At 36.6% G+C, this 13,471-nt stretch overlaps 1 protein-coding gene across 4 annotated transcripts in view; it reads right to left on the bottom strand.

Annotated features, from left to right (window-relative positions):
- The window catches only part of Iru (E3 ubiquitin-protein ligase Iruka), a 63,956-nt gene that overhangs the window by 33,416 nt on the left and 17,069 nt on the right, over window positions 1–13,471 (bottom strand). For 3 of the 4 annotated variants that reach the window (XM_083140920.1, XM_083140922.1, XM_083140923.1), the window contains exons 3-8: window positions 12,886–12,993; window positions 11,897–12,051; window positions 8,636–8,758; window positions 7,156–7,316; window positions 3,582–3,697; window positions 1,157–1,269 (exon numbers count right to left, since the gene is read on the bottom strand). In XM_083140920.1, coding sequence (XP_082997046.1) covers window positions 1,157–1,269; window positions 3,582–3,697; window positions 7,156–7,316; window positions 8,636–8,758; window positions 11,897–12,051; window positions 12,886–12,993 — 776 coding nt within the window. The remainder of the gene's footprint in view (window positions 1–1,156; window positions 1,270–3,581; window positions 3,698–7,155; window positions 7,317–8,635; window positions 8,759–11,896; window positions 12,052–12,885; window positions 12,994–13,471) is intronic. The other variant, XM_083140921.1, reaches the window with a different exon arrangement.

Below are 13,471 nucleotides of genomic sequence, written 5' to 3'. Positions count from 1 at the left end.
TTTTGTATGAATCAACGTGGAGAAAATTCAGTGGGTGGGAGATGCCTATGCAAATTATCCTAGTGGGGGATGATTGTTGAGAATTTTCTTACCTGGGGGAAAGCAAACACTATGTTCCCGCACTTTGAACACATCTGCCCTCCTGAGAAAAAAATTATGCAGGCAGCCTTAGTGCTAATGGCTACTTGGAAGGCCTACTCCTGAAATGCATCACATATTTCAAGACATGCTTGTGATCAGAAACTTCCTTGATGGCACTTGAAAATTTACCACTCAACTTGCATTCAATATATCCCAGTTCATCTTTCAAAATAAGTTGATGATGCCCAAACAACGTAAATCCAACATGCTTCTGTGTAAATTTTCTACCATACTGTGAATTGTGAGCACTCCTCTTAACTAACTCAATTTCCAAATGTATTTAATACCGCACCAATACTGACAACAGCACGGACACATTGAAATTTCTACCACATGCAGGAAAATTGTACCATATGGAACTACCAACTATTTAAAAAAACATATCACAATACAACACAAATTGTTCATAACAATCCCCACCTTCACAAATAATGAAGGATTATCCATATAAAGGGAAAGGGGTGGTACTACTTCTCCATACTACAAATGTAAATTGTAGAAAACATAACCTATCATTGTACAATATTTCTGTATGCATATAAAGTTAATGCAAAATACAGAAATAAAATTAGTTGTACGTTGTAAACTAAATTCTCACAAAACAATGCCAACATGTTTTTATCATTACCATGCAAGCCTTAACTGAAACAGTTGAAACCTGAGTGTTATTGTAATCGTAAAAGATTAAGGTATCTTTACAGTTTGGCTTCCATTTCTTTAAAAGTGCATACTGTTACTTTACTTTATTTCGCATGATGTTCTTTGTATTTTGTACTTTCCAGTAGCTACAACCACAGAAAGCACTTTTTTGCACGTCGATTAAGTTTTTTTTGCACTTGCAACATGTAAAAACAATCTGCCAATCTGCACAATGCAAAATAAATTGTAGAGAAAAGATCAAAATATTTCAATGCACAATACACAGCATGAGATATTGATCTTGATTCTGAGCACCGACAATGACAAAATGGAAAAATTTTAAGTACTGGCTTAACTAAGAAAAAGGCCATCTTACCTGAAAAGTGCTGCTAAACTGGGTCCAACATTGTTTCCACCAGATCCTTGTTGGTTAGGCTCATCTGTACTGTCATCATTCAGTGTTTTCCTGCAGATCGGGCAGGTACCGTGCTGAAATTTAAAAGAAATATAATTTGTGTTAAATGTCTTTATTAGATTATGTTGCTGCATGTGCATAACAAAAGGTACATGAGAATATTTTAATCACATTAACAAGTATGTTAATTAGCAGTTAGTAGATATCTTTTTTAACCAAAAATTATACTAATGTCGATATTTTTCCGGATTCTCAACGATAATTGAAAAATTGGAACAAATTATAGGAGATCAGAGTATACACACATTTAAATAGGCAAATTTTACCAGTTCTGCTTTAAAATATTCAAAATTTCACATGATATAATTAATCACAAAATCCATTTCTCCCCACAATGTTGTTACAAAAATAATAGCAATTTACATAATTTCCAAAATATTTACTCTTCGTGAAAGTGCCACGTGGAATTTTTGGAAACTCCCCAAGACACGAGGACTCTAAAGTATTGGCTGCTTTCAGTGATTTTCATTCCAACTAATACCAGGTGTTTCAGAAATAGTTGAGGTGTTACAAAAAAGTATTGCAAGTAAACTATTGACCTTCCGTTAATGAAGGTAGTCCAGAACTATCGAGGAACGGAAACAGTTTGTGCGTGTGTGTTTTGTTAAGTTGAGATTTCACATTCTTGCTGCCAGGTGACACTCAATGCGCCCATATCACTCACAGTGCTTTGTTCAATGTTTTGGTCCCCAATATCACCAGATGTTACACCGTGTGACTTTTTTTTGTGGGGTTTCATCCCACCAATGCCACATGATATCGCAGACCTAAGAGGGCGCATCATCACAGTGATAGACACCATTGACAGGTCCATGTCGATGTGAGTGTGGCAAGTAGACTATTGTCTTGATGTGTGCCGTTTTACATGTGGTGCACACATTCAACCTTTGTAGAAGTAAAAAAAAAGTGAGTTCCTCATTCCTTCTGGACTGGATTCATTAACGTAAGTTAATACTTTATTTGCAATATTTTTTGGAATCCCTCAACTATTTCTGAAACACACGGTACTGAGAGAATGAATAAACTGGGGCAGGGGTAGATAACAGTCATTTTTCAAAATTAACATTATTATTAAAATTTTACATGGCTTTCATCTTTTGAGACGAGTTGTGTGGAAATATTGAAAAATAAAAATACAATATTGCTACATTATTATGCACTATTACAGTTTCAAAATACTGAAAATAGTAATGATAAGATGTCAGATACAAGAAAAATATTGTGCATATTTGTCACTAGGGATGGCATATATTCAACAGCACTCTATCATTATCGACCGAATAGGCATATTGGTGCATCAGTTAATTGGTAAAACTATCGATAATTTTACAGATGTGATATATCTACAACAGCCCTCCTCCGTGACCATGTGGTCTAAGGTGCTGTGCTTTGGGCTCCGACTGCAGGATGGCATGGGTTCGAGTCTGCCTGGGTTTTCAGCCTGTGTATAGGACCGGTGGCAACTCACCATTGTGAGGAAATTGGGGAGCTACGAGAGTGAGTAGCGTAACCCGGTCTAGAAAATCTATAACAGCTGAGGGTTTGACGTGCTGACCACACATCACCCTATTACAGGTTGACCTCCACACCTCTAGATAGGATTGTGGGAGGGAGGCTGGCAGTAGGGAGATAGGCCAAGGTCCATCCAGGGTTGTAGAAACATGTATTACATTATGTTATGATATATCTACAAACAGGGCTGGAAAAATCCAGGTCGCCAGATCGCCATGGCGACTAAAAATTTCAGCCTGGCAAATACGATCTTTTGCTGTAATATTGCCATTTTTTAAGTTCCCATGTACGAAATTTTGAAGATTCTACATTGAAATTACAGTCCAGCATAAGTTAGCAAATGATTTTTTTTATCAACGTTCTGAATATTCCATAGAATCAGTTTACTCTTTGTCCCCCCCCCCCATTTCCCACATGATTTAGCGATGTTTTGAATATAGCATGTAGTAGGTGGTTACCTTGCGCCTGATTTTTAGAGCTGGCACCTAGCTCTGAAGATTTTTCGAGCACTGTCTACAAATATCTCACAATCCAGTGGAATATTGTGGCATTTGGTTATAATTATTATGAATATAAACATATAATCTCTATTCTGTACTTGTTTTTTAAAAAAGTAAATATCTAAATATGCAGCTTTTTTGCACTGAAAATGCTTGGTTCATTTATAATTTTATATCAGATCGGTATAATATTGGTTATCGGTATCGGTAAATTTTATGTCAGTACTGGATCAGTATCAGCCAGAATTTCAAATCTGTGCATCCCTACTTTTCACACTGACAACTATATATAATGAAAATTATCAAATACTTACCAACTCTAGCCAAGGAATAATGCAATTATCATGGTACACATGCTCACACATTAACTTTCTCACTGGTTCTCCAAGCCTGAAGTCTTCCCAACAAACGGAACATTGAAGATTCTTATCTGATAAAGAAAAAGGAACAAACTTATTCATACAACAATTGCATGTACTATATCATTATTACTTTTTTTTAAATTGATAATTGACAGGTATGCATGTCAAATGTCATCTTAAGTTATGAGGGTTACAGTGCATTAGTACAAGTTAAAATGTAACGCTAATCTAATGTAAGAACTTCTATAACTGATGCGATGTCCATGCAGCTCATACATACAGGGTGTCTGGATTAAGAGACACACATTTTAAGTGCCTATAAGCAAGGTTGTTTGATTTAAAGATTTTTATTATTTGATTTAAAAAATATATATTTTTCAGATTAAAGAAATAATTTATACATGCATGTACAAAAATAATTTGTAGATCTCAGAAGGATTTTTGCTGAAAGTACATTCATCTTATGATCATTAAATTATGTTTATTAGGCCCTTAGATACACTAGCATTTTAAAAGAAAAAGCACAGGAACAAAATATGTACTGAAAGGTGAGTCTCACATTTCACTCAAAAGGAAAATACAATACATAAACATTTCACTCAAAAGGAAAATACAATACATAAACTAAACTATAAACACAATGTATTTCTGATGCTTCACAACAGAATTATGTTTTATGGACAAAAATAGCAAATATATTGTGCATTTACAAAATACAGATTATGTTCAACTGTAATAGCGTCAATATCATTAAAGTCTAAACTTGGTAAAAAAAAAAGTAAAGTGCTCCCCTGTGCATAGCACCATGCCATGAAGGCGTATAGGGGGTGTGGGGGTAACACCCCACACTTTCTTGATCCGGTCGTGAGTGGGGGTGATGTGATCAGCATCATGCCCCTGACTGCCTTTACCCCCCAGGGTTTCCCCCAGGTACCCATGTTATTCGACGCTGGGTGGGTGCCGGGGCCGCTTCCATCGTTAGAAAAGTTCCCGGATTTGAACTCTAAACTTGGTGGCCACTAAAATATGGAAACTATCATTTTAAAAAATCAACAAAATTCAGATACAAAGACCATAAAATATACAGTGAAAATCCGATTTTCCACTTTCCCACATTGTACATGCTAAAAACGTTATGTAATTTTCCTCCACTTTACATTTTCTTCAGCTTAATCCCCTGAAAAACATAAAAGTGAGTTTCCACTGTATGTGTCGTAAGTAGGGACGGGACCGATTATTGGTATCGGCCGATATAGACATATCGGTTTATCGATAAAATTACCAATTATTTTACCGATCTGGTATATCAATAAATACTGATAATTTAGTGCAAAATACTGCCATTTTGTTGTAATTTTTATGGATAATCTCCATGCCCTACTTTCTAAAAAAGTAAATGTCTAAATATTCAACTTCTTTTGCACTGCAGTCACCACAAAACACACATTTATTAAGGAGATCAATGAACATTTCAGATTCTTCAAGGACCATTTCTAATTTTATATCGGATCGGTAGAATATCTGTTATCGGTATATTTTGTATCTGTACTTTATCGGTATTGGCCAAAATTTCATATCGGCCCATCCCTAGTTGTTAGCATTAAGAGACCAATCCCTTATTTTAATATTAAATTACAGTTATGGAGGCAGTCCTTTGGTGACAAGCAGCTTTTAAAATATCGGAAAAGGAAATCGATTATCGTAGTTTCACGAGGAGTAGGATAACAACATACTACATGTGGTTCTCTACTAAAGATTAGTAAATAAAAAGTACACTATCAGTGTCTTGATGTGAAAATGTTACATGGAAAGTTCCTCGGATACACAGCAAAACACTGTATGCATCGACTATACAGGGTGTTTCTAAAGGTCGTTTACAACGCTTGGGAGGTGATTCCTCACACGAAAACAAGCAAAAAGTCTAAGTTCCATTTTTACGACAGAGGCTTCGTTTCCGAGATAGGAGCCTCGCAAAAGGTGACAAAGTGAACGTCACACTTAACTGGGACGAATACTATCACAGATAGAGAGGCGGTTCCAAGGGAATCATAAAGGAATCGTATGTGCTCAGTCCGGAAGTCACTATGAAAAGTTCACTGCACGCATGCGCAATGGAGTCCTCAAAGGAATTGGGGATTTCCAGCAACAACAATGCATGGAAAAGGTATGTAACGCAGCAAGAAGGACCGTGACAATGAGAAATGAGTTCAAGACAACACATCCCGACCTCAAACATCAAAACATGACCACCGAACACAAAATCCGAAAAGTTGAGCACGGTTGCATACCCCAGTTACACGCGAGGAATGAACGAATCATGTCATGTGGCATACGAGAGACAGGAGGAGGGAAAGAAAAACACAATATCAGATGATTGCGACAACGTGTATTTTTACACGCGACAACTGCGTAATATCCCCCCCCACACACACACAACTGCCTGTGCAGCGCTTCCAAAACTGGTCTCTTTTACGTCACAATGATCGCGTGCGAACACTTTTGGTATTGCTCCCCACCCCCTTTGTGTGGTGAAAGTGACATCTTCAGTTGGTGTACAGTGACACGGACTGTCTGTGCGTAAGATATTGTAGCATTTGTTGTTTGTTGTGTGTGTGTGTGGGGGGGGATATTACGTAGTTGTCGCGTGTAAAAATACACGTTGTCGCAATCATCTGATATTGTGTTTTTCTTTCCCTCCTCCTGTCTCTCGTATGCCACATGACATGATTCGTTCATTCCTCGCGTGTAACTGGGGTATGCAACCGTGCTCAACTTTTCGGATTTTGTGTTCGGTAGTCATGTTTTGATGTTTGAGGTCGGGATGTGTTGTCTTGAACGCATTTCTCATTGTCACGGTCCTTCTTGCTGCGTTACATACCTTTTCCATGCATTGTTGTTGCTGGAAATCCCCAATTCCTTTGAGGACTCCATTGCGCATGCGTGCAGTGAACTTTTCATAGTGACTTCCGGACTGAGCACATACGATTCCTTTATGATTCCCTTGGAACCGCCTCTCTATCTGTGATAGTATTCGTCCCAGTTAGGTGTGACGTTCACTTTGTCACCTTTTGCGAGGCTCCTATCTCGGAAACGAAGCCTCAGTCGTAAAAATGGAACTTAGACTTTTTGCTTGTTTTCGTGTGAGGAATCACCTCCCAAGCGTTGTAAACGACCTTTAGAAACACCCTGTAGAAAGGGTGATCAGAAAAGACTGTAAACAATACAAAAAAACAAAGATGTGTACTTATACATGTGTGTTACATATTTTTTCAGAAAAAATGCTTGGCACCCCCAACATAGATTTCAATTCATCATCCTCTCCCCTCTTTTCATCATTCAACTGTACCCTCCTCCGAAATGTAATTGTGGGTTGTTTAAATGAAAAACAGCAAATTTCAAAGTTTGCTAGAATGAAAATAAAACACATTTCATTGACATCTTTATCATCACAGTTTCATGACTTTAAGAAATTATAATAAATATCCCATCACTTTCAGTAGTCAGTTTCTTCATCGACACTACTTACCAACTTGATCCTGAGTAATGGAAACTGTTGGAATTTCTTTTATTTTATCTTTGGATAAAGGAGGCGGCCCTGTGCCATCCATCTGGTTAAGGAGCTGAGTAACAATGGCATCCAAGCCTTCTCTGCCCCATGCATAGTCCCCTGGGTTTCCTAGAAACACTCTGCAAAATAAAGTGTGTGTGTGAATCAAACAGTTCATATTTTTACATAATTTTTTAGAATTTCATCTTGTATATGTATTGAGTATAAATTTAGCAAAAAAAAAAAAAAAAAACTATTTTAAAGTCACAGAGTGATGTTACTAAGGCTGGAAATGTTATTACAACGTTTTATGTTGATCAAAGCTACTTGCCAAATGCATCACACTCGGCAGTGTGCCCAAAGGGGGTTGGTGGGTCATAATTCCACCTTTTGGTCTAGCATACCTTGGGGGGAAAAAAAAGCATTTGATTGATCGCTTGAATTAAAAAGTTTTGGATGCGTCAGCACATATGTCAATTTTGGTTCCCTTCAATATAAGGGGTGTAAAAAGCCTGGATTTGGATTGATTTAGTGTTTTAAGTCCACTTTATGCACAGTAAGGCTAATCGGGACTGGACCTACAGTTTAAAGTGGGATCCGAACAACTATGTGCCTCCACCGGGTATTGAACCCGGGACCCCTTGATTACAAGGAAACGACGCTACCACTGCGCCATCGGGGAGGCCCCTAAAAAGCCTGGAGAAAGGTTAAAAGTGAAAGGTTGCAAAGGGGTCAACAAATGACAAAAACAAAACATTAAAAAGGTGAGAACACACTTAAAAAAAAAAACTTCGTCCCAGACAGTGGAAAATATTTTGCTCTTCTCAAAAAGTTAAAAACATTCGTTAAAACACTGTCATCACCACCCTATAGGGATGAGTCATTCGTTAAAACTCTGTCTGAGGGACATAAAAGAATATTTGAAAAACTACAACATACTACTTCAAAAAGGAAAACACAACCCGCTTCAGTGATCACACTGATACACAATGGAAGTGATATAGACACACGTACTAATCTTCTTAAAACACCACAGAAGATAAAATAAGTGTAGTTCATGCACATACTTTTTTCCAGATTTTTCAGGTAGTTCTAAATAACTTTCCATATCAAACTATACTCCTTTAACATAGTAATAAATAAGTGTTAAGTCTTCAATTTTGCATTCAAATGACTCAACCTTGGTAAAAAATGGTCTGCCTACATTATTAGAAGTGTGGCAGATGTCATACCTGTATCCAAGACACCTCAGATGTGAAGCAAGCAACATATATGTAGCAGATTTTATGTAAATGTTAAATCTTCCGTAAACATCATGACACCAATAGCAGTGAGAGAGAATACCACAGTTGATATTAGTTGAATTACAAACTGCAATTATCCACGTACCTAGAAAAGTATCTCCAAAGGTATGTTCAACATACTGTTCAAACACTACAAGCAAATACATGCTACTTACACAGGAGTCGTTCCTTGACCTCCACCTAAATTGCCCAAACCCATTCCTGTTAGGTTCATAATGAAGTCGTGAAGAATGTTCTCGATTGGAGGAGCTACAAACTGCCTGGTTCCCCTTGTTGACCTGCAAAAGGAATTAAAAACTTGTGATTATTTTGAAATATTAAAATTATTTCAGTCTACTGTATTTGAATCAAGTAAATTTTATATTGTATATAGTACATTGTTTGTTACCACTTCTAAGAACAGCACAGGATATATCTAAACTCTATTGCCAGCCTTGCATTCATATCCATTCTGATGGGGCCTGATAAGCTCAGTTCACAAATGTGAACCAAATTCCCACAATCAATGAGAACATTGTTAGTTTCTTTACATTATGTGCACTCCTTGCAATGTTGTCTCTGATTAAATATTGATGAGTACATTTTGGAACACAATGTCTCTACAATCGGATTAACAGTGATGATTAGAAAAAACACTGCCATCTGAATTGGAAATTGAAACCTGCAACTGAGAATACATGAATGACCCTCTACCATCTCCATCTTTTCATTCATTCTCTTTATCACAATACCAAGTTTGGCATATATTTTGTTATGCTTCATCTAGAGTAACAATACTTGTAAACAATGAAAAAAAATATGCAAGAGACAATGTGTAAGATATGCGAGATATTAAATGATTAACATTCTTACGTCACGTGTCGGCAACATTCTTGTTAAAAACTACACACAACACATTAACAGCATGATATGAGACACTTTAAAAGTTTGTCCGAGCTTTCGACTCCATCTCCGAGTCATCATCAGGGCTAGTCGATAGACAGCGAAGAAGACACTGCCGAGGTTCTGATGACGGTATCTCATATCGTGCAGTTTTTGTGTTGTTTTTAACAAGAATATTGAATGTACATCCATTCATGTTATTCACCGATATAATTGACCATAAAATGAATATGATGCACATAAACACTTAATATTTCAACGACAAAAATTATCATGTTTGCTTATGGAAGTGGTAAGCAGATTAATTAATTGATTGATTTTACATCACTTTTCTGCCATTTTTGGCTAATTGCAAAGATAAGGGTGAATGGTGATAAGATGACATGGGTGAAAAGACAATCCCAAACATATATCGACAACACAAACATTGTACTGGCTGAGAATCCAGATGCCAGAGCTTTGTTAGTGTGCAAAATGCAATCTAGGGTGTAATACGTGGAAGGGAGTTGACATTTGGGTGCCTTCGGAAAGGAGGTTAAATGTACACACAACTACACAGAGTTATCAATGAAACTTCAGGTGCCATGTTCACTTTTTTAGCAATTGTGTTGATGCATGCATTATTAAAAATAATTTTAAAAACTGAGGGCCAGGTGTGGCATATTAAGAAAAAAGTCTCAGTACTGTTTCTTCCCTCAATCTTCTTAAGCCATGCTGTTATACTTCATCTACACACTACAAAGATCACGTTAATGAAACATTCATGTGGAAATGTACAATTAATGTTGATAGTAGTTTGGTTTGGTTTGAGTTGCTGTTTTAAGTCCACTTTATGCACAGTAAGGCTAATCGGGACTGGACCTACAGTTTAAAGTGGGATCCGAACCACTTGTGCCTCCACCAGGTATCGAACCCGGGACCCCTCGATTACAAGGCAATGACGCTACCACCGCACCATGGGGGAGGCCTGTTGATAGTAGTAAATAAAGGATATAAAACCCATAACTACAATCCTACACTGTACATTGGCTGAAAAGTGTGCTACTGATGATTGATGAGGCTGAGCTAAGTTACTGTATGCATAATAAAAAGGAAGAATAAGAACATAAAAGCATGAAACACACACTTATGGTGAGAATTTGCACACACATTGAGGACACACATTTATGGTGAATAAAAGTTCAAAATTATGGTTTCAGAACAGAGTTATTTTCAGGACGAAAACCAGTATGTAAAATAACATTTCGGTGTTAAATGGTGAGTAAAAGTAAATTCCAAATTTAATTTAAAAAATGTACTTAGTACATGAAATAAAAATTCCATTCAAATAACACATTTCTGAGCTTCACCTGTGTGAAATGAGGTGAACTAAAAAAATTATTAATTTTTTTGGCTTCATGATGTCTGTAACAGTATAGTACTGTATGCAGGAATTATTTTAAATTGAATGTTCAAAAACCACTTATAACACTAAACAAAACTTCTGAGTGCAGTAAAAGAAGGTAAAATCAGGTCTCTTTCAATGAGAAAATAAATCAGGGATGGAATGATGTAACATTTTAACTGAAACAGACATAAAATTCATTGATAGTGATAACAGATTCTATCAATCCAACATAAAATTGCAAATATACACCTGAGGAACATGAACGGTTTGTGGTTCCCTAATTAATGCATGTAATGTGATTACTCCAATAGGTTTTGTCTCACCAAAAGAAAATGTATGTGTATGTATGAATTATACTTTTATATTCATGAAAATTAAAACAAGTTGGCAGATTTTTGCACTAAAGTACAAGGTATGTATAGAAATTATAGGCTTTTCTTTTCGGATCACCCCCTCCCCACCCCTTTCAAGTGTGTTTTTGTCAGAAAGGAAAGTCATTAAGATCTGAAGAGAAAAGAATAAATCTGCCACAAGCGTAGAAATTAAATATTTACTACCCATTTTCTTACAAACAAGATCATCTTACAAAGATGTATTCATTCTTGTTTAATGTCATCTGAGGGGCTAAAAATAACAGCCTGCTGGCTGTTGCTACTGAGTTGAGAAGAGGGCAATGTCCATGCAAAAGTTCATCAATAGGTTTCTGCGAGTGTCAAGTGGTTCATTGTGTCTGTGAGAGATTTCTTGTACATTATAAAATACTATGAAATGTCCTGTATTCTGAAGCAAGAACAGATCTTGCATGCTTTGTATGAAATGTAATGCTGGGAATTTGTCAAATTAAAGATGCAATGCTTGGCAAGGTTAAAATTGGCACCAAATCCAATAAAATGTACACAAGACAGTTAATTATATTTCCAACGCATATCAATGTTAAATTTACAGTTTACTTACAGCCAAAGAATGGAAGATAAATCACACATATGTATAAGGTCACAAGACATCCTTCTCCCCAAATTAAGAGTAGTTCCAGCAACCTCAACCATTCATAGACAGACAACCATGGATGTTACGGCCCACTGAAGATTGAGATCTGGCCCAAAGAATTCAATCATGCATGCATACAACACAAACTCAACAGTCTCACCTGTTTCTTAATACTCTTTGCCTGGGAGGATGGATCGCATACCTTCCAGAACGGTGCATGTCTGAGCCGTTTCGAGCCCTGCCTCTTGCAGGTCTTCGGGTATCGGTACCACCCAACAGTAGATTGAAATCATCATGACCCAATCTGAGGTTGAACTGCAAAGTACAAATTTTTATTTCACAATTATGCATCAATCAGTATTAATGTTGAAGTATGTTACTATTTAAAAATAGTTTGCATAAATTTCCTGCATGTGAAAGAAGGAAAATATTTGAACTTAAATTTAACACATGTCAAAATTAGTGACACTTACTCTATTCAACTAGCAAACTTTATGATATACTCCCTCTGTCCCATAATTATTGTCTGGTACACCTTTGTTTGTTGTCTCATAATAATTGTCCGATATTCAAACTGTGACATTGGTGTATACAGAAGAAGAACATGAAACAAGGGAATGAGTCATACAACTTTACTACTCAAGGATCAGTACAAATTCTACTTTCCATCTGCCTCTTCGTCTGTCATTTCTGTACTACCATTTTGGCATACTGGACTATAATTATGGGAGGGAGTAGATGAATAACTATTCCTGATGGTCGCAAAAGTAACATGGACATGCCATTTTCTTAAGGATATCACAAGACAGCAGGAAATAGCATCTACCACAGCTATATATCTAAAATATCCCATATTTTGATATAAACTGAAATCTACATCCATGTAAATTATAGGAAGGAAGTGGCACACACAGATTTCATTACAGAGAATCAAAGACAGTGTTATTTAAAACATACAAAAAAACAGTAGGCCTATACCTAACATAAAAAAATTACATGTGGAAAATGTAACCAAACCCACCCGCCTAACCTGAGATTATGGGAAATTACAATTTACAGCTAGCATGTCACAACATCCTGCAATCCTACAATGATATAACTCATCTTACTTATTAATGTGCTATTATGATACAATGCCACTCCACAAACCTCATATGGTTCAACCTCATCCATTTCTGTGTCACTGTCATCTGCAAGATCCGGTGGAGGTTCTAGTTCCTCGATAAATCCACTATTGCAATTTGGGCATGTGAAATCCTGAAAGATAAGTAATAAGACCTTTCAACATACATAATGTTTTCCTAAAAGACTACAAGAGACCAATCTCAGTGTACTTTTGGGTCACAAAATCTTAAATCTGGTGATTTTAGTGTGTTCAAGGCAATTATCATAAGGGAATGGAGAAAAATTACTAGACTTGTCCTGACCAAGTTTTACTCCAAATAATGTATAATAAACGTTAGTAATAAAGGTAAAATTTTAGTATGCCCGAAACTCATTTCTTCAATTTTACAGGAGAAAGTACTTACTGAACTGACTTTCCGTACACTTTTGAAAGGTTGTGGAAGTGTTTTTTCCCATAGCATAATTTATTTTGCCGGTAAATCATGTATTTTTTGAAGATTAATGTCTCTCCAATGCACGAAAGCTGTTGCCTCTATGTCCTTCCACTACGTGAAACAAATGTTGCGTGCGTTCGATGATGTAACCCCCCTTCAGTGTTTCCAACCACACC

This window comes from Lepisma saccharinum, chromosome 19 (genome assembly GCF_977018435.1).
Source record: "Lepisma saccharinum chromosome 19, izLepSacc3.1, whole genome shotgun sequence".
NCBI classification, from domain to species: domain Eukaryota; kingdom Metazoa; phylum Arthropoda; class Insecta; order Zygentoma; family Lepismatidae; genus Lepisma; species Lepisma saccharinum.
The sequence above is the reverse complement of the archived record's forward strand: the minus strand, read 5'-3'. Positions and strand labels throughout refer to the sequence as shown.